The 25,055-nt window shown below is 39.9% G+C and overlaps 1 protein-coding gene across 10 annotated transcripts in view; it reads left to right on the forward strand.

Annotated features, from left to right (window-relative positions):
* The window catches only part of SH3D19 (SH3 domain containing 19), an 85,569-nt gene extending 62,233 nt beyond the window's left edge, over positions 1–23,336 (forward strand). For all 10 annotated transcript variants that reach the window (XM_038178008.1, XM_038178009.2, XM_038178011.2 and 7 more), the window contains 13 exons: positions 1,875–1,982; positions 5,260–5,372; positions 7,670–7,728; positions 9,311–9,575; positions 10,918–10,986; positions 12,250–12,322; positions 13,235–13,365; positions 15,773–15,831; positions 16,897–17,084; positions 17,344–17,390; positions 17,901–18,087; positions 19,003–19,100; positions 20,436–23,336. In XM_038178008.1, the coding sequence (XP_038033936.1) occupies positions 1,875–1,982; positions 5,260–5,372; positions 7,670–7,728; positions 9,311–9,575; positions 10,918–10,986; positions 12,250–12,322; positions 13,235–13,365; positions 15,773–15,831; positions 16,897–17,084; positions 17,344–17,390; positions 17,901–18,087; positions 19,003–19,100; positions 20,436–20,552 (1,514 nt within the window). In that variant the 3' untranslated portion in view covers positions 20,553–23,336. The remainder of the gene's footprint in view (positions 1–1,874; positions 1,983–5,259; positions 5,373–7,669; positions 7,729–9,310; positions 9,576–10,917; positions 10,987–12,249; positions 12,323–13,234; positions 13,366–15,772; positions 15,832–16,896; positions 17,085–17,343; positions 17,391–17,900; positions 18,088–19,002; positions 19,101–20,435) is intronic.
* Positions 23,337–25,055: the final 1,719 nt, after the last annotated feature.

The following is a 25,055-nucleotide window of genomic DNA, read 5'->3' on the forward strand; positions in this document are numbered from 1 at the left end:
GGAGACCTAAACCTTTTACTGACTAGTGCTAACAGTAACTTAACCAGGCTGGCGGGTTCACACTTACCTTCTCAAATGTACCTGATGTCTATGCCCAAAGCTGTTTACAAGCGGTCTGGCGGAAAGAATCGGTGAGCTTTGATTCACGGCTGCAGCGCGACATGAAGGTACCCGGGCAGATCTGGGGAGGCTGTAAGTAGCTGGATGTCCTGACTTTGGGACAGACTGTGACACAAACCCTGTGCCTCTGTCTGACAGATGCACCTACAAAGAGCCTTGGGCCAGGGGCTAGCGGGAGATGAGCATCACAGCATGCCTGGGCCATGCAGCATGCTGTCCTTGCTGGTGCTAGAGCCTGTCTGAAGCTGTTTGGGGCCTATTCTTAGTGTAAAAATAACAAAAAAGGGCCTAATGTAGTTGATCTTTCCCTCTCTGAAAATGCCAAGGCTTTTTAAACTGAAGTGCTAAAAGCTTTGTAATGAAGTTCATAAGTACTGTATTTCTGGATATTTTAAAATCTGATTTACACTCCCAGACACAGATTGCAAGTGTACTGATAAACTGCATTGGGTTGTATTGTTCCAAATTATCGATAGGAAATCATGACTTCACACTGCATAACTTCTGTTTGCTTGATTCTAAGTGTTGAACATGAAGATAGAGTTTTATCAAATGCAGTATTTTCAGCTTTGTCAGAAAGTGTGGTGGTGGTTTTGGGAAGATATAAGTTTTTTTTTTAAAAGCCCCAAAGAATGTAAAGAGATGCCCAGCATGCTTCCTCTCTGAGACTCTGACACTCCATAAATAACATCTCATTGAGCTACGCATCTAAAAAGGCCACCAGAGGAGATCAAACTCAGTTGTTGGGGCTGTGAATGCATGTCATGGAGAATTTATTGGCCAGAATGCTTCTCCAGTTTCTATCTTACACATTTCTGATGCAGCTAAGCATTGCCATTTTACTGCAGTTTTTAGGAATGCCAGAGAAAAAGGTAGCATCTGTTAACAGCATAGAACAAGTAGAAATGAAGTATTGCTGTTTGACATGGTGTACGTGAGGAAGAACCCTTTGATTTGGATTTTATTTATGTACGAGTATTTTTACAGCTGCCTTCTACATGCACATATGTTCCCATGCCTATTAATACGAGACCAGTGCTTAAGTTTATTAATCATAGAAAACATTGCTCCTGTCTTACCGATGGAATGGCTGGACAGGCTTGTAGAGGAATGAGTGATCTAGGCAGGGACACACAGAGCTCAGGGACGACTCCGAGTCCTTGGTGTGAACCAGTCTCTCCATGACTTCAGGGTTATAATCAGCAAAATGACGCAGAATCTCCAAGGGAATTAGTTATTCTACAGCAAAGATATATTGTAATCAGTAATGGTTAAGTGCTTTCTGCTTTTTTGTTTGTTTCTTTCTGTAGGCATAAAGATAAAACTTCTGTAGAGCTGACCATTTAGCTTTGGCAAGATTTTGCTGATTAAAACTTAGTGGTGAATGTGTTCACAGCACATGAGAGGAACTGTGATGAAAATACATTTCCCCAAAGCCATCCTGATTTTGGTTCCCTATTATCAAGCAATGCGGTTGCTCTTCGGTGGCTTATATAATTCCAGAAGGCATCTGTAACACGTTTGTGTTAACTCGACTATGATAGTGGATGTGCCTAAAAGATAACGTTATTTACAAAGAGCTGACTACTCTATTTGCATCAGCCCAATGTTTGTCCCTGGAAACAGATTTATATATTTTTTATGACTTCCTTGGGTGTGAAATATTAATGTGCTTAAAAATGAATGCTATAACTGGTAAGATTTGTGTTCAGCAAATGCATATTAAATACATTGTGTTTTTTTTCTCCTTCTAGATCCATTCCAGTTCCTCTCCAAAAGTGAACCGGTGAAGGAACAGGCAGCTCAACCAGCGTTAGCACGGAAACCCACTGTTATCCGAATTCCGGCTAAACCTGGGAAATGTAAGTTCTTCTCCCAAATTGTCTGAAAAATCTTTACCAGAAAATAATTTTAATTGGGACTTACTATTTCCAAATCGAGTTGCTGTTAGCTTGCTGTATTAGCTGTCAAAGGAATCCCGCAGTGCAGTTGAACACGACAGATGGCCAGCAGTGGAGGGAGGCAGCAGTGGCTGGCAGTCATGTTCCTCTCTCCCTGTCTCCCATCTACCTTGTCTGGTGCCCCCCTTTGCACTAAGTTTGATTCTCCTCAAACCTTATGGAGCTAATGCGTATCAGGGGGAAAATGGTGGCGGGGAGAGATCTAAATGCTGGCAGAGAAGAGCTGGAGGAGACCCTTGCAGCAGAAGCAAACTTGCTCAGTCAGCTAACCCGTACTGCTGAGCTGTACCTTTGGTCAAATTGACTTATGTGCAGACATCAGCTGAGGATATTTTAATGCTGCTCCCAAGCTTCCTGTGAGCAGGGCCTGTACTTGTCAAAGGAACCACATTAGTGTATTAAATTTTGCTTCAAAAGCTTAGTCAGGTTGTAAACATAGTTTTTACAGCTTCCATCAAAATCCGTGGTCATTTAAGCTGTAGTGTTTTGGTAGTAATTGAGGGAATAAAAAAGGCATGCGAGCATTCGATTGCAAAGAACTGATTTGTTCTATTTTGTGTCAAGGTCCTCCTGTCTGTAGTTTTCTGATAGTTATCTTATCCCTAATGCCTTCCATCTCTAATCCTTTACAACTTTACAAATTACACTGACAGTATCTCAGAGTGGAAATTTATCAGAGAGCCACAAGGTCTTTGTGTTGATCTTTTAGTCCTTGAGTACATAGCTGCTGAAGTTTAGCCTTATGTTTTATCCTCAAAACTTACGAAGAGGGATCAGAAGATAGCTCTTGAAACCGATATTACAGACTCAAGTTGTACTAAATTGTGTAGGTATAGAGCCAAAGATATCCTGGTGGCATTGCTACTAAGACTTTCACTATTCCCTGAGATCCCTTCTCTCTCCACCTAACCCCTCAGGTTTTCTTTTCCTCTGTGTATGTGTGAAATGCAGTGGAAGTGATGAAAAATGCAGAGAAGAATGAAGATAAAGCAATTAGGAAAAGACATGCTGCTAATACATGATCATATATAAAAGCTTTTTTCAGTTAGAAGAATATGTTTACAAACTAATGGAAGGAACCCAACATAATTAATCTCCATAAAGAAGATCTTTCCTTGTATTTTTTTTTTTTTAATAGAAGACTTTTTTTTTTCCTTATCTGGAGTCTTTTGAACTTGCAGATAACCAGTCCCTTGCTGCTCTCTAGTGGCAATTGAACTTCCTACAGAGACTGCCAGTCAGAGTGTACTTAATTACAATTTTTAGAGGGATGTGAAGGACTGCTTTATAAGAGGCTGTGGCTGGAAGATTAATGGGATGTGGGGGAACAGGAGCAGGTTCCAAATAAACAGAGTAACCTTTTGGCAGATAGGAACTGCTGTAGAAATGTAAGCTGTTAAAAGCTAAAAATCCCAAGTGCAATTGGGCCAAGGAGTGACAAGGATATAGTAACATTTACCTTGTAAGAGAGCTACATGGTCTCGATACAAGGGGTCTTTTGCCATCCTTTGTCTGTTAGGAACCAGTGCAAAACAAAAAGAAAAAAAGCAATAAACTGGAGAAAAACAAAAACAAAAAAATACAGCACTACCAAAAAGAGGGCAGAGCTGTATGTTTAAGAATTTGATCTCCAGTGCTTTAGAAGTTCCTCATTAGCATTTTTGTTGAGCTATGATTAGAAAGGAAGCATTAAACTTCCACTTCAGTTTTTACACTTAGAAATCACTGAAAGTAGCACCTGCTTTCTAGTTGTTGGAGGTTTTTTTTTTCTTCCTTTATTTCCTTTAATTTTGGTTTATAAACAGCAAAGGCAGAGAAGTTAGACCATCTGTGCATATATCAAGATTTGAAGTGGCATCGATAAATAAATCTGTCATGTTCTTTGTATATCAGTAAGGTATGTTGAAGAGAAGATATCCTTTGCAATTACGAGCAGGTATTGTTTTTACTTCTCATCGTACTACCTTAGAAGAGTGGATGAACTTCATTAACTTCTATTCCCTGTTCTCAGTCCCTGCCAACACAGTGACTATTACCTGCTCCTGAGTGTTATAATGTATTTATCCTTGAAATAATCCACTTCTAAACATCAACACCAGTCTTTTAGATCATGGTAGTACAACAGAGGTGTTAAAAACACCACCTCTCCTTCCTATGTGCTCTTCCTTTGTTAAGAGTACTTTTCATGAAATGAGCAACTTAAAGTTGTCCTTTCTGTAGAATCTGTCCTCATTTTTGTCATTAGTCTATGAAAGTCCAGGCTGTCTGTACATCTTTTTATGTAACTCCAGGACAGTCTGGAAATCAGAAGAGTGTCTGAAGTTTGTGGTATGAAGCGAATTTTCTTGGTATGCAAATGCATTGTAAAATAGGTGACAGTTTCAGTATACAAAGACAAAAATATTGGTGAATATGCTGATAAAACTTGACCAAGTCATTCCCAGAATTGGATGGCAGAGACATTTAAAACAAATCTCACATATCTCAGATTTTTGTATCTTTGTTGGGACTGAGATCATCACTCTTCCATAGTAAGAACTTTACTGTTTCCTCTTCTATGTCCTAAATTTGCTTAGCTCCTCACAGCCTACCAGGGAGCTCCTGTCTGTCTTTTTGTTCTATCACTGTGACTTTTCTAGAAGGCAAGAGTTTCTTTGCTTGCCTTTACCTTTCCGGAGATTCTTCCATCCAAGTCTCCTGATCTTTCAGGGTTACTTGAAATAACCCTCAGCTGTTTTCCAGCTTGAAGGATATTCCAGGAGCTGACAGCTGAAAAAAGTGAGCCAGTTTAGAAATGTGGCTGAGAGATGGTGATGGTGTTTCAGAGTATCCAGTAATGAGTCCAACATTCCCAAGGGTAGAAACTCTGCTGCTCATCTAATATTATATCAACAAGTATTGCAGCTGAAACCCTAGAATAACTTGCTGGTGTCCTGAGAGTAAAGTGAAGATTCATTATGCAGAATGGGAAGCACTCCTACAGTCAACATCAGAGGTACAATGTTCCCTTCGCTAGTCTTTTGATGGGCCTGCCCATTGGCTGCTCTGGCTTTGAGGAAGGAAGTTGTGTTCACAAAAAGATGCACTGAAACAAGGTGGATTTTCTTATCTATCTTTGGTCTGTGTAAAGAAGCTATTCATTAGATTTTCATTTGGGATTTTATTTTTTTTTTTACAGCTTTAAATGACATCCCTCATAGCCCTCCACCACTCCCAGCTGAAAAGCCTATTGGCAACACCTCTGACATCACAGCAGGCAAACCCAACAGTGGTGACCTAGTAAAAAAATTGGTAAGTTAAAACTTTTCCTGCATTACAACTTTGTCTGCTTTGGGTAACAGATCTCTTGTCACTCTCAATCCTTTTTAAAGCAAGTTATTTGAGGGACCAAAGGATGAAAGGGACTACTCAAAAATATAAGGTTTTCTTCTTTTAATTGCGTCCTCTAATTTAATTAGGTAATTTAGACTGCTGTCAGTTCTGAAAAACACTTTGTTGATTTTACTAAACTTTGATCACATTTATCTTCAATTTTCTGTATTTTGCAGCCGGAATCAAGGATACGCTACAATTTAGTTTCCAAAGCACTGCAAAGCAGCTCAAAGTGTAATAAGATTTTTATGGTCAAATACTGCCAAAGTCCTTTAGAAATACATACTTTTTTTACCTTCATATACACAGTACTTCTCTGTGTCTGAGCTGATGTCCAGGCAGAGAAGCTGTTCTGTAGATGAATGAAGCTTGCTTTCTTCAGCTCTTTTCTTCCAGTTGTCTTCTACTGGCCCTTGTCAGACCCTGAGTAGAACCATCTTTCTGAAAAGTAAGGCTCTGCTCTTCACTCCTGAGCAAATAATAATGGTAGACATTGTAGCTGAAGCTGTAGCTTCATTCATAGCTGTATCCTATATTCACTTTGAAACAAATTTACTAAAGAGAATTAAAATAAACTAGAAAATGAAAATAGATTTTCCAAATATTGAGAGCTGTGATGGCAAGAAAGGCAGAGAATCTTGTGGAAACCGTAGGCAGTAAAAAGATCAAATCAAATCAAAAGCCCTGACTAGGTGGACAGCTGCCAACAAATGTATTTGTGGCTACTTTTGCTAATAGGATAAAGGGGGTTTTAAACATCGTGGCTGAAGAGGCTATTCATAGAGGTCCTATCTTTTCTAGATAATGCTGTAAAAATAATTTCCAATACAATACATTAAATAACGTTTTACACAATACAATCCAAGAACATTTACAATATCCTTCAGATTACTGCGACAGGCACACAGAGGATCACTTCATACAGTAATCTTTGAATAACCTGTTACATATTTTGAGATCTCCTCCTCTAAACTGAAGTTCAAGATTGTATATGCTCATTTCAACCTTTTTCCATTGCCAAGTGGAGAATATTGAGAATGGATTCATATTAAAGTATTACACAAACCAGTGCTTCTGAAACTAGCAGTGTTCATCTGTAGAAGCAACAACAGAAGCTGTTGACCATAAGCAGCAATTGGCTCAGGTTTCATGCAGAAGAGGAGAATTTTTGATGTTAGGATACCATCTGAAAGTGTCAGGCTGTTTTCTTTTTAATCAGAAGTATTTAATCAGGAGCAGTCATCTGGGGACTTAGTCAAGAGGCAAAGTTCTTAGTCAAGAGGCAAAGTCACAAAATACATCTAGGTATTTTCTAGGTGGAGAAAAATCACAGAAATTGTTTACCAGTTTCAAGCACATGTCGACAAGACATGTAAGCAAGAGCATTGAGTCCTTTTAAAAGTTACTGGTTCAGGAAGGTTACTTTTGATCGTAGATTTAGCACTCTGATTTACCGTGCTGTTGCAGACAGCTGCGCTTGGTCAGCTGAGCTGGCGGTACTCTCTGGCACTGGGATGAAAATGAAGAGCAGGAGTCAGAAGGATGGTACCTTGTTAATCCATTACTGTGGTCCAAGCCCTTCAGATATGTCATGTGTTCCCCTCTGTTGACTCTGCCACAGGGTAGCAATCTCTGGCAGGATTGGGATGGGCAGCTGGGAGCAGCAAAGCCTTGATCTGCCAAAGCAAGATTCAGCAGGATTTGTGTGTTAGATCTCTAGGAAACATCCTTAGATGCCTTCTTGAATGAGAGCTAATGTTATTTGCAAGAGACTCTTTCCTGTGCAAGTTACATCAATGTCATATTTTCTGCTCTAAGCCTATTCAAAGTGTTTCATCTGTCAAAGTTAAATCAAAGCCAATAACGTAACTGCAGACAAGTTGGAATCCTATGGGCAGTGAAATTGTGCATTTGTATGATTCGCCTGAGTTTGTCTCTTGCCTGATTCCCACGTGATAGGATAAAGAGGGCTGGGTCATATCTAATATACAATTTAGGCTGTGATTCAGGTGAGTCAGCCAAAGTTATTTACATCTCCCTCTACGTACAATAATAATATGCTAGAACACACCATGATATTTATTACTTTAGTCCCAAAGTGCCAGAAACTCTTGTTTTTCTTGTCTGTAATTTAAAATAAGAAATGCATCATTTAAACAAGATCCTTTCTGTTTCTTAGGTTTAATGAAATGCCTTCTTCTTTTTAATCTTCGTAGGACTTGGATCATTCAGAACAGGCTGGAGCACCTCAGCTAGAACCTGCACTACCTCCAAGGTAAGCACAATTTTTCAGTGATTAACTCAGAAACATCTCTTTTAAGTGAGCATGTGTAGTTAGTCTCAGTGTAGATACCACCAACTCTGATCCTAACTCAAAGAGCTTGGGCAGGTTTTGCTTTTAATGTACTCACTAATAAAGAGGCAGATCCAAGCTGCTAGTGGGTTCATACTTGTTTGTACGACATCGGTATGAGCAGTGAGATTACAGAAGGACAGCTGTTTGGCTCCTCAGCTAATGTGCAGTGGCTGCTGACAGGCATTCCTTTCTGCATCTTTAACCTTTTTACCCACAGCTGAACAGAGAACATCCCCTCCTGCATGTTGCTGACCTTTTGATCAACAGCACTTGCGCTTGTGGCTGGCTTGGAGTGGTGGAGGAATGGAGGTGGCAGATGCTGCCACCCTCGAAAGGGCAGATGCTGGACCTTCCCAGTGTCTAGCGTTCACTTCAGGCCTAAAACCCCAGTGAACCATCAGAATTAATTATAAGTTGAACAGAAGTGGAAACATTTTTTGAAATTGAAAAAAATAAGTCCTATTCAAATAGGAGTAGGGAACTCTTATCAGGGACATTAGTAAATCACCAATACCTTCTCAAATGGTAGATGACATTCACAAAACGTGTCAGATTCTCTGGAAGTTCCAGTAATGCACATTTATTGAGGTTGATAATTTTTACTGATCCTTGAGGAATTCATGCTAGCAAATAATTATGCTAATATATATATATGTGTGTGTAAAATATATATATGAGAGATAAAATTGTAGGAGAAAAGTGCAGTTACTCATGGAAGACTTCCCAATAAAAATTAAACAAACCTGTATTTTTGGAATCGTTGCAGTGCCAGGTTTCTTAATAACATGAAGCCAAAGTTTTATGGGCACAATGCTTGTTTAAAACAGAGGTGATTTTTTTTATTAGCAAATTACTGTTCACTCTCTTTGATTCTGAAAACTTTGGTATTTTTTGTCAGCACTTAGTAAGGAGGAATTTTATTTTTTTTCTTTTAAATTACCACTGTCAGTTATTAGACTTCTTGATTTTGTTTTCTAAACTACTGGTACACTAATGAGAGTGTGGTACCTCTGGTATTACCAGAAAGCTTGAGCATTGCCACTGCCCAAAAGTGACTTTAGGTGAGTGAAATCCTAGAGCATGAGCTAGTCTGATTCCTGAAAACCAGCTAGATCAGCAGAGCTTCTCAGGGCTTTCCCTCAGGCTCTTCACTGGAAGAACTCCTTGCTAAGGCATCTTCAGTCAAAGCTCTTTTTAAAAGTGGATTGCTAAAAAAAAATCCTGCTTATGTAGAGGGCTTTTGAGAACACTGGCAGGCTGTTAATAAAAGTGGTGGGCAGACTTGGAAATGTGAAGTCAAAGGATCTGTAAAAGGACTTGATCATCCAATCCCATTATTTGAAGGTTTTGTGGATTCCTCGAGAACTTCAGATATTTCAAGCTCTGCAGCCATGAGTCATGTTTCCTTATAGCATGCTCTATTGCTGGGGCTGTGGTGGAGGTTGGGGGGTGGCAGGCTTCTTAATATGCATATTTCTCAGATGGCTCACCCAATTTTTAGGCCTGCGAATGGAAAAATTGTACCAGCTCGACCTCCCCCACCTAAAGGAGTTCCTGGAAGGCCACCTCCACCAAAACTCTCTACAACCAAGACCTCCTCCCAGAAGGATGCTCTTTCCCGATCCACTTCTGACATTGCTCCTGATAAAAGACCAAGCAAGTTCAAATTGGGACCCAAGAGAACAAAGAGCCAAGTATTAAAAAATCAAGATCCAGCTTTACCTCCAAGACCTAAACCAGGTCACCCCCTCTACAATAAATACATGGTGAGAGCTGAGATATTCTGAGACTGGTGTTTATAAAAGCATGCTGGTGGAAATGGTAATGAGAAAACTATTGAGATAGGTTACTGTGATACGATTAGTACATCTATCAGCATAACCTTCCCTAGAAAATACTGATAAATAAAGAGTAATAAGCAGTGTGAGGTAGTACTAGAGAAAGCAATATATAAATGTGATGTATAGATGTATGTATACATGTAATTTTTTTAATATTATTTTTTATATATCTCTATAGCTTTTGATTTGTTGGGGTCTTTTCCACAGTCATCAGTTCTGAATTCTATTAGAGTACATAAAATGATGCTAAATATTGCATCTGTATAGAGCTATACCTTGTGTATATCAAAACACTTAACAAAATTGGAAGAGCATCAAAACATAAAAAGTAGCTTACCTTGCTTAATCAAGCCTGCGAAGAGCGAGGAATGTAACATTATTTATCTTTGGTTTTCATCGTACAGATTCCAACCGTTTTCATTATAAATTTTATATTTATATATATATATATATATATATATATATATATATATATATGTTTTTAGTACTGCATGTGGTGTTAGGGGATAACACAGATCAGTGTTACAGGAGGGAGTTTTTCCCCAGATACTTAAAACTGGTCAGTGATCTGAACTGGTGACAGCTTGAACCAGTGCTATTGCCATTAAAAAAAAAAAAAGTGCCCACAGAACCACAGCATGAATGACAACATCAACATGCAGCACAGACTAGAAGCATTCTGTTGCCTTCTCTCTGGTCCTCACTCTTGTGTTTAGGTTCTTGGTGGTACAGAGGAGTGAGAGAGATAAAGGGGCATCTAAGTGATAGTAGGAACAGGTCTGACATGGAGGAAGCATCATGCTTCTTCTGTGGCACAGCCATTCCTGTTCACATAGAAAAACATGTGACATATCTTGGAAATTAGATTTTTTTCAGTAGCAGGTCGCCAGTAATTTCCTGACCTTGCATGTTACTGTCTATGAAATTTTCCTCCCAGGTCATTTTTCCACTGCCGTCCATGACAGCTGAATACATTTCTGTATTAGAGTGTTGCTGAACATCATGTGCCATATGAGATAATAAAAGTTAGGTGGCTAAGAAAATTTTAAAGCTGATGGCGAAACTTGGGTTTCTCGAAATGGCAGGTCATATCACCTGCAATCCTGCTCTGAAGGCTTTCCAAAGGAGCTTGTCATCTCCCACTAGATTCCTAAATTAGCTACCTGTATGAGGTGGTCAGAATACTTCCATTGCCTGTTTTCACATGCAGTGGAAATTTTGGGTGCTTAAAATTGAAACAAACTATTCCCATTTGCCTCTATTCAAGCTACCTTTGTCTCATGGAATTGCCAAGCAAGATTGCCTTCCCAGGAACCATGGGGAACTGTCCTGTAAGGTAAGACATTTTCTTCTGTTCATGAATGTTTAATGGGTAAGATTCCAGTTATATTAAAGTATCAACTGCTTTAGGCTTTAAAGGTTGCACTGAGAAATGCAATAGTGGTTATTAAATCCTTTTGTTTCTTTCATAAAAACAAAACAACCACCAAAACAAACCCTAATAATGGTGATTTGCCTCATAGCACCAGGACATTCTGCTTATGGAGCAGAGCAACAGTGATTACTTTGAGTGCCAGAAGGGAGAGGAAACTGGTAAAGTTCCTCTGTCTCCTCTGAAGGTAATCACTCCCTTGGCTGAGTATCTGAAAAGCAGGCAAAAGATGAGCGCTCAGTTTTACGAAGCGCTATATGTGATGTGTCAGTGATTGAGGCAGGGACTTCAAAGAATTTCCCTTGCTCTGTGCTTATACAGAACTTAACCTGTTTTAGGGCATGACTGTATTATTATCAAACAGCTGGTGTAGATGATCGCTCTGAGCAGCCTTTTTGATAAGCAAAACCTACATGGTTGAAATAGGTTTCTGTGCAATCTGTTGTTATCTGTTGTAATTCATGTTATTCTCTCCTTACCTTTGTCCATGTTGGGCTTTTTTGGTTGTTGGTTTTGTTTTCCTTTTTTCCCACACAATGAATTACTTTGCTTGAAAGCAATTCAGGCACAGTGGTTGTGGTCAGTACAATCTAAAAACTTCTAGGGAGTGGGCTAGAGATGAAGGCTCAGCATTTTGACTATAATTTCCCTTGATAAACATCCCACAGCAAATTTGTCATTTCTCCTATTATCTTCCTGCATGCTTGCTGGTGGCTGGCTCTGCCCTCTGAAATCCTGGGCAGGTGGCAGATGTGCTGCCCCTGCTGGGTGTGCTGGGGCTGGGCAAGGAGCAGTAACTGGCGACACACAGTACTGAGCAGCAGCAAGTTTGGCCACAGCCTTTTGCAAAGAGTTGATATCAGCGCTCCAGCCTGCTGACCCACAGAGCTATCTGAGGCTTTGTCTATACTGGGAAAAGTTTCACGCCCTCCCTTTCCTTTTGCTGGATCAGAAGTAGATTTTGGTGAAATGTCTCCTGGTTTACACTGGCCAAAGGCATACAGAATACAGGCCAGTGACCAGCACTTGTGCCTCCAGTGATGGTTCTCTGGTACCACAACAACATTGTGTCCAAAGTCAGAAAGTGACTCTCAGAGTACGTGACAGAGAATCGGTGTTACTGTCTTTCATGATTTATAACCTACTTGGATTTATTTGTGTTGTCAGGATTCAAACAACCCTTCAAAAGTTGCTGACACAAGTGCACCTCATGCTGTAGTCCTGCATGATTTTTCTGCAGGTAAGTAAATGTGAATATTTTCGAAGCTTGTTTTTCTCTGTGACTTTCAGATGGGGATTTTCTTAGGACTTGGATCTTAATCAGGAAGCTCAGCATGTAAGGTCTGCATGTAGAATTGTTCAAATCCATGGGTTTAGCTATAGTTGGGCCAGTCTTCTAGTTAAAGCTAATTTGTTTAGCAAGTATGATTAAGGTTTTACAAAAACTCATTCTGCTCTTGTCTGTAGTATTAATGTGTCGTGGTTTAACCCGGCCGGCAGCTAAACACCACGCAGCCGTTCGCTCACCCTCCCCCCTCCCTCTCTGGGACGGGGGAGAGAAATGGAAAGTGAAGCCCGTGAGTTGAGATAAAGACAGTTTAATAAGACAGGAAAATAATAATAACAAAATAATAATAAAAATAATAACAATAATAATACAATGGTGATAATAGGAAAGTAATAATAGTATGTACAAACAAGTGATGCACAATGCAATTGCTCACCACTCGCTGACCGATGCCCAGCCTAACCCCGAGCAGTCCGGCCCCCTTCCCCCCCAGCTAGCCACCCCTATATATTGTTTAGCATGACGTCAGATGGTATGGAATACCCCTTTGGCTAGTTTGGGTCACCTGTCCTGGGTCTGTCCCCTCCCAGCTCTTACTGCACCCCCAGCCTGCCCGTTGGCAGGACAGAGCAAAAGGCTGAGATGTCCTTGGCTTAGTATAAGCACTGCTCTGCAACAATTAAAGCATCGGGGTGTTATCAGCACTCTTCTCATCCTAAGCCAAAACACAGCATTCCACCAGCTACTAGGAAGAAAATTAATTCTGTGCTAACTGAAACCAGGACATAATGTTAAGAAGATTTTACTCAAAGAAAATCAGTGAGTGTGATAACTACCATTAACTGAAATGATGCTGTCTTGCAGAGCATGCTGATGACTTGGACCTTCGTTCTGGAGATACAGTTTGTCTTTTGGAGAAAATTGATGCTGAGTGGTACAGAGGAAAATGTGGGAATCGCACAGGGATATTTCCTGCCAGCTTTGTGAAAGTAGTTGTATGTAGGCTTTGTATACAGTACTACACACAATCCTAGTGCATTGGTTTTCTTGTTCTATGTTACTGAAGCTCCTGTGTGTTTAATTCCATTCACTGTTTAGATAATCTCTTTTCCCTCTGGCAGTGCAGAAGACATACCAACTTGTTTGCATGGTATTAGGAAGATGCTTGATTTGGCAGAACCAATTTGTGTTATAGGGATTATTTTCCTATTAGTTTCAAGCCAAGTGAGAAAATCATGGCCCTTACCAGATTCTCTTTGTTAACCAGGGTAGTTTCTCTGGGTCTACAAAGCAGATTATTTTTCACAGCAACATGTAAAAATCAACATGCAGTAAGATGATTGCTTTGTGCTTCCATGTCAGCTTCTCTGGTATTCTTGTCCCCTTGAACTGTGCTGGAATCACCACATTTGCAGCCAGGTAGGGCAGTAGAGGGTCAGGGCAGCAGCTGAGCCCAAGCAAACATTTTTCTTCCTTCCTAGATTTTTTTTCTTCCAGCTGGATATGTTCCCCTAAGTGGCAACACAAATGAGTGTGCTGGCACGTTGCAAGGAGATTGTGCTATTGCAAATGAGGAGCTTAAAGCAATCCTGTTACTGAATGTGACACTTGCCATTAAACTGCGGGCAAGAGCCGGGTGTTGTTTTGAAGCCCAATGGAAATGGATTGAGCAGCTCAGGTTTAAAGGAGACACAATAGAGTTTACTGCCTCGAAAGCTGAGTCATCTGTTGTAAGCTTGACTTAGAGATTGAAGTCCATTTTGTGCCAGTAGAAAGGGCCACGGGGCTATCAACCCCAGCCAGATGGACATGCACGAATGCTGAACTGGCACCGGGGTGCAGTGAAGGTGTATGGCTGGGCATTAAAGACATTAAGGGTCTACACTGAACAGGGCAGCTGACAGAATGAGCTGAGAACTGCTGCTACGTGGAAAAATACCAAGTGTTTGGTAACTCACAGTGTGTTACAGAGGGTGTCTGTTTGGCTTGTAATGGTGTTACTGGAAAAAAAAAATTAAAATTTGGGAAGTGCTGAAGAATTAAAAATAGACCTGTGGTTAGTAATCATGGAACCATGCTCAGTTGCTTTCACAAGAAAGATTTGTTAGCTACATTCAGTCTCTACACAAGCCAACAATTTAAATTATCCATGTTCTTGTTACAACTGAGAGCTGATAAGGAAAGGATTGTATGTTAAAGTAGTGGAATGAAGATTTGACATCAAATTCATCATTGCCACAGAGAGATAAGGCTTCATAGAAGCTAGGGAAGATGCTGTTCAAACACCTATTTGAGTTTTAATGGCTGTTTACCCTTTTGAACGCAAAAATATCCTTTGAGCAAATTTTTTTTTTTTTAAAAAAAAAGGACAGTAAACGTGGCTAATGCACTGAGTGAATTCTCCTATGCATTCATGTCAGCTTGGGTCTTGATCCAAGGCCTCCATCAGTACATTATTGTGTTCTACAATATTGAGCTGCATACTAGCTTGGTGTCTGGACACTGAACAGTAATACATAGTTTTTGCTTCCCATGGACCTTTCAGGGCTCCACAGCTATGAGCTTCTCTAGCAAGAGTACTGCAGAGATTATTTGTCCTAAAAGTCAGCATGATTTCTTCCAGCACATCACAGCAGCAATGAAACATTTTTATTGGTGTGGATGGGAACTGGCTTATGTGATAGTGAGCTGAGACCCAAAGCTCCTAGCCAGGTTCCCTAGGCTTGCAGTGTCATACTAAAGCTCCCTTCATATACCAAAAACACAGTCTTCTTGGGATAATGGATTGGTATATCCACGTGCTGATTTTCTAAATTATATTTCTTCCCTTCCTTTAATTAGCACGTAGTAGTTATCTACAGCTGAGTTAGGAACAATTAGTTTGTTTTCTCTAAACTAACCTTTCTTTAGATGCTGCCCCTACAAGTGAGATTTATCATAAGCTTTTGTTTTGAGTACAGCTGGCTACCAGAGCCCAGAAAAATATATATAAACACTAATCTTGTCTATTGTGATACGTTGTGCTAGTAAATGATAGAGAAGGATTATCAATTGGAAGGTTGGAGCTACATGCAACAAGCCGTAGTACCGCCTGGGCTCATTTTCTGTCAGCCAGCCGTGCTGCAAGTAGGAATATTGGGAAAGGCTAATAACAAAAAACATTTAGTGTTCCTTATTTGTATAAGATTGTAAAATGAGAAATCAGACATACAGAACCAACATCTACATTAATATGGTAAAATATCAGAGCATGTCAGTGATTATATAGCATCACATGGAGCCCATAACAGGATCTATGCTTTATTTAAAAAACAGGTGATTTTAACAAGTTGAAAGTTGATCATAGTTGTGTTGCCATGAGCTTAAAATGAAATATTTTTACTGATTTTTCTGTCTTATTAGATTGATGTTCCAGAAGAAGGCAAAAGGAAAAAAATACCCTGCTCGTCACCATCTATTAAGTGAGTCAAAGAAATAAATTCTTTCTTATCTTGATTTACTAGTAAGTTAAAAAAAAAAAAAAAAGGATACCTTTGAAGGAGGTGTTAACTGTGATGAAGTTAATATAGTTAGCAGTTTCTCCATCTATTACATAGCTATTCTACAAATTAAGTTCTCAAGAATAAAAGTTTATGACATTTTACTAAGGTTCATATTCAGGTAAAAAAGACTAAAAACTTACTTCATGTGTTCAAAAACCGGTATATCACTTCATAACAAGTATTTATGTAGATAGAGCCCCCTTGAACAACTTGCCTTAACTGAATGGTGGTTTGTTGGCTTTCATAACTATTTATTGCAGCAATAAAGCACATTCAGACTTAGGAACACAGTATGAAAGGAGTGTTGAGTTTGTTCTGGAGATAGATATAGCTTGTTCTAGCTGAACCTTTGTTTATTTAAACGCTGCTTCTGCAACTAAGCAAATACAGCAGAAAATGCTGCCGTCACCCTAAGGTTTTTAGGAAGATAGGAGTGGAGATGTGAATGAACCTTATAAGTTGGTTTAAACTATACTATGGAAAGAACTAAGCCTAGCTTCACTTTTTTTTCTCTTTACAGCATGACCTTTCTGAGAAACCATAGATGTTGCTTGAGCAATTAATGTATGAAATTATTACATTGAGGAAAAAGATGAATTAGTTTTTCAATGTTATACCAAATTGCTTAAAATTTGTCAGGTACATTGATGGTTCTTTCCTATTGCCCCACCCTGGGATTAATTTTACAGAATACAGTTTGTCAAAGTAAATTAAAACTAGCACACACACACACATTCTATTCGGGACAAATACATTGCCCTTCCCCCCCCAGCTCATCCTTGTTTTACTGTACCTGAATTGGATACTGGCTCAAAAAAAAACATTAAACTCTTAACAAAAGTATATCTGGACACTGACTTAGATATGGGAAAAAATGTAAAAATGAGAGAGGTAGCCTAGCATCAAAGTGATGGTGGTGGTGTTGTTTGGGATGTGGCCACTAATAGGAAATATACAAAGTAAGTTCCTTTCTTGTTTGTGCAGAGGGCCAAGATGCATAGCACGATTTGAGTATATTGGAGACCAGAGAGATGAACTCAGTTTTTCAGAAGGCGAAACTATTATCCTTAAAGAATATGTAAACGAAGAGTGGGCCAAAGGAGAGCTTAGAGGCGCATCTGGAATTTTCCCCTTGAACTTTGTGGAAATAATTGAAGATCTGCCTGGAACAGGTATGACTATGATAGCAAAAATCTTCAAGAACGTGGCTTTGTACTGTACACACACAGGCAGTGTAAAAGGATAGAGTCCAACAGGACAATGCATGGGGGAAAGAGGTGGAAAGGGAGATGAGAACAATCAAAAGAAACACTAGGACTTCTTAAGAAGTTATTCTTAATAATCATTTTGAATGTCTAAATCTGCTCTCATTAGTACATTTTGAGTAGTCATTGCCACTGTTCTAACCTATCCTTTGCTATGTTGGTATAGGAGCCGCACTGAAGAACAAGGTGGAGGTTTCTTCTTCCCTTCCTCAGGTAATCCAGCTTCACAGGCAGGGGCCAGAATTTATGTGAAGTTTCCATAGATTTACATAAAATTTCTATTACAGTATCAGATTAGCTGCACATCTTTAAACTTGAATGCAGTACAACTCCCACAGCACATAATGATGCGTGGTCACATCTAGAAGTCTGACAGTTGCTCTAAATTGAATGTGTAGCTTTTGACAAGTTAACGTATGCAACTTTTTTATCCTTTGTGCTTAAGCAAGTTGTTAGTTCTGTTTTGAGTAGCGTTGCAGTGGACTAGTTTTGAATTTACTAATCCTAGCCTCTGCCACCAGTGATCAAAAGGAATGCCTGTAAGCTTAGATGAAATTATGTAGTAATTGCTGCTATGCTGTTCTAGCCTACACCTTCACCAATAGCTGAATAGTATGAGAGAAAGTCTGGATACCCACATCTTGTACACCAGCGTTCAGGAGCTTAGTGCTGTTGCTTCGATTCATGCTTCTGAAATTAATGCATTTCTTTTCACTTGAACAGAACAACAGACACTCAATGGAGTGGTGTGAAGCACTTCATGATTTCACAGCAGAAACCAAAGACGACTTATCCTTCAGAAAAGGAGACTACATCCAGATACTGGAACGAGTAGATTCAGAGTGGTACAGAGGAAGGCTGAATGACAAGGAAGGGATTTTCCCAACAGTGTTTGTTCAGATCTGCTCAGGTACAGTGCTCTACTATATGACAACTCATTATTCCTTAGGCTCTGATGTTCACAATTGATTTCTGGGAGAACCCAACTCTTCCATTGCCTTAAAAACCATATGCCGCTACAGTCTTTAACATGCTAAAGCTAAACTAAGTGTTGAACCACAGTCTGAAATAATGGCAGTATATTACTCTAATTAATAAATAATTTGGGAAGCAAAACAGATTCTGAAATGGTTGCAAGTACAGTTTAGGTGCAGGTAGAATATGACTAATTTAGCTGTCTTTACCAGGAATTCAGGTGTATAAAAAGGGAGGCAGCTTCTCCTGCAGCTAAAGGGAAATACCGCAGTACGACCAAAGATTTGGTATAGCTGTAAATAACTACTATAATTCTCATAGGGAATCAAGGAATGACCTCTGCTTGCTCTCCTCAAGCTTCTGCTTAATCCTACAACCAATACAGTCAAAACCTTAACAGAGGACACAAAAGAATCACTTTTTTTTTCCCCTCACAGCTGGCAACTAAAGCCATGAGTTAAACTTGACAGGAAATAAATATCACCTGTCTGACCAGTAGCACACAGTGAGTACAGTTACACAACACTGCTGCATCTCCTGCTGCAAAAAAGAAAAGACAACTTTCATTAAGTATCTACACTGGAAAGTTTTGAGTAAATGGATTTTACTTTTAGTCCTTTTAGAAGGAAACCACAAGAATGCGTTGGTATTGTAAGATGAACTAGTGGCAGTAGAGATTTCTATTCCACTAGGAACAATGAAATTTGCCCAGTATCAGTAGTAATAACAGTTGGGCACCCTGCAGCACACTCATAGGGAAAAAAAATAAAAAAAATACCAGGAAGTTTCACTGGAAATAATGATATATTTGACTTGAATCCAAATAACCTGTCTCCTCCATGTTCTGCAGCCAGAGTAGAGATGTCACAGTCTCTAGGAGGGAAGAAAAGAAAAGCCAAAGCTCTTTATGATTTTCATGGCGAAAATGAAGATGAGCTTTCCTTCAAGGTAAGTGCCTCTTTTGTTAGCCCAATTTTTCAGAAAATTGTGTGGTCATAAAAAAATGCTAAAATAGGATTTATCCACAGTGAAAATAGGCTTGGAACAGCAATGAATCAAACTCTAGAAAAAGGCATAGCTATTAGCATGTTTTATAAAAGACCTGCTCAAAACATTTTTTGTCCTTACCACAACTTGCTTCACAAAATCTTCACAGAAGACGACACTGAGAAGAGGTCAGGAATTGAAGTCTTCCTCTGACTTATCTAATCCAGCAAATATGACAATACCAACACCTTTTTTGTGGTATATTTGGTTCTTCATCATTTGTTAAGGCCAAGGGAGACTATTTTTTTGTCTGGAAAAATGGCAAGAAGATGATGTGATAATAGTAAGAGTGCTGGTGTTAGAGCAGTGATGTCTGTAGGGGACACCTAGCACAGCAAAATCTAAAAGTTTGGCAGCACAATACATAGTTGCCATGGGAGCAAGAGGAAAATGAAATACTTGCTGCAAGCCCAGATAATATGAAAAAGCATGAACATGAAACAGCATGCCCTTGTAGATTAAAACCCATGATATTTAGGTAACTGTCCTCAAAAGCAAGTTTCTGAGAAACAACAGACTTTCTCAGCAGGTCCAAAATTGCATTTATCAGCTGGAACACATTATTTTCTCTTTCTAAAGCTGGCAAAGTAATTAGTTTCTGCATTAACAGCTTGCCGTACTGAAAGGACAGATGAGTCTTTAAAGCAGAAGAGAACTGAGGTACTGGCAGAAAGGCTAGACTTACGACAATACTTCGGACGTAGGGCAGGATGATGAAAATAGGAACAAGGATCAAACGCAGAAGATGGAGTTTATTTTAAAGATCATGCTGAGCCACTTTGACGGTTGCATCCCTTTTGGGAAGTTTCCAAAGGAAAGAGGAAAGTTTCCAAGTGCTGGGAATCACTGGGACTGAATTGAAAGAAAAATCTTTGAAGCCTTTGAAGGAAATAAACCAATCACAGAGCAGGAGCACACACAAACAATGAATGAGGCAACAGCCTGTAGGCCATCTCACTGGCATACCTACCCACCTTTAGACCCGCAGCAGCACAGGAAGTTATCCAGCAGTGCTACTTTCTCCTTCCAGGAAGCCGTGATTTTTCAAAACAGGACCAGTATTTACCCTCAGAGAAAGTTCAGCAAACATAGTTTCAAAGAAATGTAACAGGAGAAGAGAGGCCATCTCCTACTACCTTTTGGCTTGATGCTAACTGCTTCTGAATAACATGAACTATGCATGCATTGCTGTTACCTGGTAAGCTGTCCTGGCTCACGTTACTCCTTCTCTTACAGGCAGGTGATATCATAGCAGAGCTGGAATCCGTAGACGAGGACTGGATGAGTGGAGAGCTGCAAGGAAAAGCTGGGATATTTCCCAGGAACTTTGTTCAAATTTTAAGAACACCATGAAGTGTTGCCTGTCTTTGTACTCCCTATAAGCAGGAGAGAATGTTCTCTAGCCTGAAGGCACAGCAAAGACATCGACGTATTTTGACTATCAATGTTTTGCACTACTTTTTCTAGACAGTCATAGGAGTATCTTGAAGTTAAATGAGACAATTTTAGTCTTTTGTGACTGTGTTTAGCCATGCTTCATGAATGCTCTGAGAGCAAATGCAAGCACGATTTTTAGTGGTTTCCAGCTAGGGAAATACTGTGGTGCAGCACCATTTTAACTTAAACAGCATTCTGCTATGTTTACTATCTGGTATTACATTTGTCATGTACAACGTCTGCATAAAGTAAGCTTCCGTGGGCTTCTTTTAAAACTGTTTAAAGAGTTGTTTTTAATATATAACTACAGCACTCAGTATGTAGATAAAGTTTGATATTCAGGTTTCTTTACTGCTTGACTTCCACATTAGCAGTAGAATCCACTTGTTTTTATGACTTAGAGGACAAGAAATGTAACTTATCTCATAGTAGAAAAATATCAAATCTAGAACTGGTAAGAGGGAAAACTCAAGCAAATCTTTGTTAACTGTTCTCCTATTCTTAGCCCAAACTGCTCATATGGGAAGATCAGAAAAAACAGGTATTTTGCCTCTTAACTAATAGTATTCAAATTGGTATGAACTATCTTAAACCTCTTCTCCCTTACCCTAAATCTTTTCTAGATAGAGCTTTAGTTGTTCGACTACCCTGTTCTTCTTCAAGCACCACCCTGCCCTTCTGTCCCAGCAGCAGTTAGCTGTGATGGACAGCATTTACTCAGCTTTCTCAGCCCCCCTCGTGCAGTAGCTGCACTATTTCAGCTATTTGCCCCTCCACCCCTTTCATGTAAGTGGAAAGCCAGTCTTCACTCAGTCTGCATTTCATTTGTCGCTCAAGCACTGGAACATACTTCAGTAACACTATTCCTCTCCTTAACATGAAGGATATTATACAGCCTTGGTTTTAGCTTTCAGCAGACGCGGGATTAGTTTTCAGTTTGTTACCACGTACCAGCTATACTGAGCATCATTATAAATGGTCTGTCGAGGCCTTAAGGAAAAAATGTCTGGCAACCTGGTACATCAAGAAGCTTGAACAAAATCATTTAGTAAAAAGCAGCAGTGCGACTTGAACAACAGAAACTGAGACAGACATGACTGCGGGAGCTGAGCCGGCTGGCAGTAAATTCCTTTTTGTGACACTTGCCTTCTGACAAAGTAGTTAAACATGCACGCCTTGATAAGCAACTAACCTCTGCCTGCAACAGGAAAAATAAAGTGTTGAAGCCAGCCGGTGGGGGCAGCTCTCCTCCCCCGTCACTGCACCTGGGTTCCCATCGCAGCAGGCAGACAGCAAGGAGCGGGTGCACCCTGTCGGGGCAACCGGCCAGGGCTTGCCTGAAGTGAACACGCAGGGAGCAATCAGCACAGCACCGACACGAGGACCCCAGCACTCGTTTGCTCTGCAGATTTCACTGTGATGCTGCAGTACTCGCAAGTCTGGACGCAGGCTTTAGCACTCCAGCATTTTTTCTCTAGAAGCTTCACAAATGTGGTGTGTAGTTAAACTTGTCACCATCACGCAGCTAGAGGATGAAGATCACAAAGCTTTTGAGAGCTGAGAACTGGATTTTTACTTTCATTAAAGGGGTTAACATTATAACAATAATTGTAAATCATGCACTGTTCCAGAAGAATAGAAACGTGATTGTTTCTACAGCTGTTACTCATTTTTAACATCCCAACGAGCCTACCCTGATCTGTGGAATTCAACTTCAACCTCAGTCCACCTCTGAGAACAACTCATCCCACTCTCCAAGCTCTCCTACCAGGTGCTAAAGGTTCTTGTTTATTCAGATAGAGCAGCCCTTTCTTTATAGAGGACTCCAATGAAATGAATATGAGAGATTCCTGATTTTTCAACCATGAACTTTAGGGGACCACCCTATTCAACAGGCTTCTTGCATTATGGCCTGTGCCCAGACAACTCCACCCCCAGAAGCAGAATAGCAGTCCTCAGAAAGGACGTAGTGATGGTGGATGAGGCCAAAGTGGATGATGCTTGCTTGCTGTTTGTCTGGCAGTTTTCTAAGATTTTGATACAAGTCTCAAATTAGATCAGATTTCTTTTATATTTTTTCAGTTTCCTCACCCTCGTTTCTATAACTGTGATATTGACCATTTTTTTTCTAACTTCCATGGAATGTTTAAAGTCAGTGCCTCCCAGTAGGTCAGACTGCTCTTCTTTCATATCTCCTCCCAGTCACGCAGGAAAGGAAGAGCAGCAAAGCCTTACATTCAGTGCAAGGAGTGCCACCTAAAGGCTGTTTACATTACTGCAGACACAAGCTATTAAAGTCAGAGAAAAGTCAGTTGGCTTTTACAGGAAGGGATTTTCTTAAGACTAGATGCCTGCTATCACCATGAAACTGCATACAGATAATACAATTCCTAAGGTGTACAGTACATAATTTGCAGAAAAGCAAGAATGAGGTTGAGCACACATCTTACCTGCAGTGTAGTAGCAAATTTCAGCTGTAACCTTGGAATTCAGCCAGAGCCCATGTGTTAGTCTAATAGAAAACGTTTTGATAAACAAGGCTTTTATTGTTTGCCCCACCCTCTGGAACTATCTTCAGGAAGGAGACTGTTCTGTGTACAATTAACCGTGTGGTAAATAAATCTTTGTTAAGTCCGGTAAGTTTGTTATGGTACCTCTGTAAATTAAAAATGTATTTAACCAATAAATTTTTATAATTAAGTTGTGACTGCAATTTTATCACCTTATGTTGCACAGAGCTGACTCTCCACTTGAGGTGAGTTTTATAGATGCTACTCTGCTTGTACATTTAACCCACCCACCAACAGCAAAAAAAAAACAATAAAAATTACAAAATTATATACCTGCAGGAGCAGTTCAAGGCCGTCAGAGAACCCTGAGGGCGGTTCCAGTTGAGTCAAGCCTTTGGACTCAGGTACATTTCCCACTTCTCACCTGCAGAACGCCTGGTGCTGCTACCTGCAGCAATCAGCCGGCCTCGCGGGGTATGGCACAAGATGGCCATGCTCTGTGACAAGACCTCGTGACAACGACAGAGGCTGAGCCTCAACTGTCAGCAATTAATTGTGTGCGTGCTTGGTATTCATACCCCAGGACTTTTCAGCTGAAATTTTGTATGGAAAATACAATAGGTGCACGAGAGTTCCCTTTCTGCTTACTTTTGCACATTTAAAGTTATTTCAAAGCATACATTTACACTATATGTTAATGCTGAAAAAAAAAAAAAAAAAACATACACACAAAGCACTGCTTTTTGAAAAACTGGAAAAGCAAGTTTTTGTTCTTTCCTAAGATGCTCTTGCAGTAGCCCTCCTGCAACAGCTAAAGGACAATGTAATGTGATGAAAGGCGTTTTTCACAAGCAGAAACAGTATCCAGGCTTACTACGTCTCCTATTATAGATGAGTACAGGCCAGTTTAGTCCCTGAGGATTTGTTTGGTGGAATTACTGCTAAGCAGAGGAAATACTAACAACACTTTTTTTTTTTACTGGAAAGCTCTGACAGATCTTTGCCCTAATGCAGGGCTTGAATATACGCACATACATGTACACATCTGCACTAAAACAACTGCAGGTTCAAGTTTCAATTTTTCAGCCTTGCAACATCTACTCCAAACCATGGTTTGTTTTTCACTCCAGTGAGAAGTTTTTAGTTTTGCTGGAGAAGTGAAAAGGAATTGGTTCCAATCTATGGCTTCACAGTATCAATCCCTACCGAGGACTCTTGGAGAATTACACCTGCCTCCTGAAGCACTACACCAAACCTTACAAAACTCAGCAGCTGCCTGTAAGCACTATTTCAAGATGTATCTTCGTCAGTACAGAAAAGCAGAACATAAGAAAGATCAAAAGCAGCACTCCCCCTTAGTCCTGTTTCAATGTCAGTTTTGAGTACTCACTACCTTTCTGCTACTAAACTGGAAAAAGAACAAGGATGCCTGTATTGGCCAGCCAAGAAAGGCAAGTTAACTCAAGTATTAAGTCACTGACTGTAATCCCTCTCATTATTAAGATTTTGTGTATAAACACACAAATATTGCAGATACTGTACTCCTTTATTTGCATTACTACTTGCAGTAAAATTCCTCAGACCTGAGTTCCCCACTTAGTAAATCTACAGGTGGCAATGCTGGGCACTTGGCATGGTGGACAGCTGAGAACTCACTGGAGTAGGAACAGAGGAATGTGAGGCAGTAGTGAGCACCCTATCACATCCCTTTCAGCCAAAGATCTGTGCGCCCATTAAGCTTTGAAGAATCGCATCATATTCCAAGTTTCTCCCACACCTACCTTTGAGTCGAGGGAAACTATTTTAACTTCCTTTCATAATCTTTAGTAAAAAGCTAAAAAGTGTTTTCTTGTACTTACTGGCTTTAACTGGGCACCTCTGCAGCAGTTTACATGAGTTCCATAGTAAG

Source organism: Anas platyrhynchos, chromosome 4 (genome assembly GCF_047663525.1).
Source record: "Anas platyrhynchos isolate ZD024472 breed Pekin duck chromosome 4, IASCAAS_PekinDuck_T2T, whole genome shotgun sequence".
Lineage (NCBI taxonomy): Eukaryota > Metazoa > Chordata > Aves > Anseriformes > Anatidae > Anas > Anas platyrhynchos.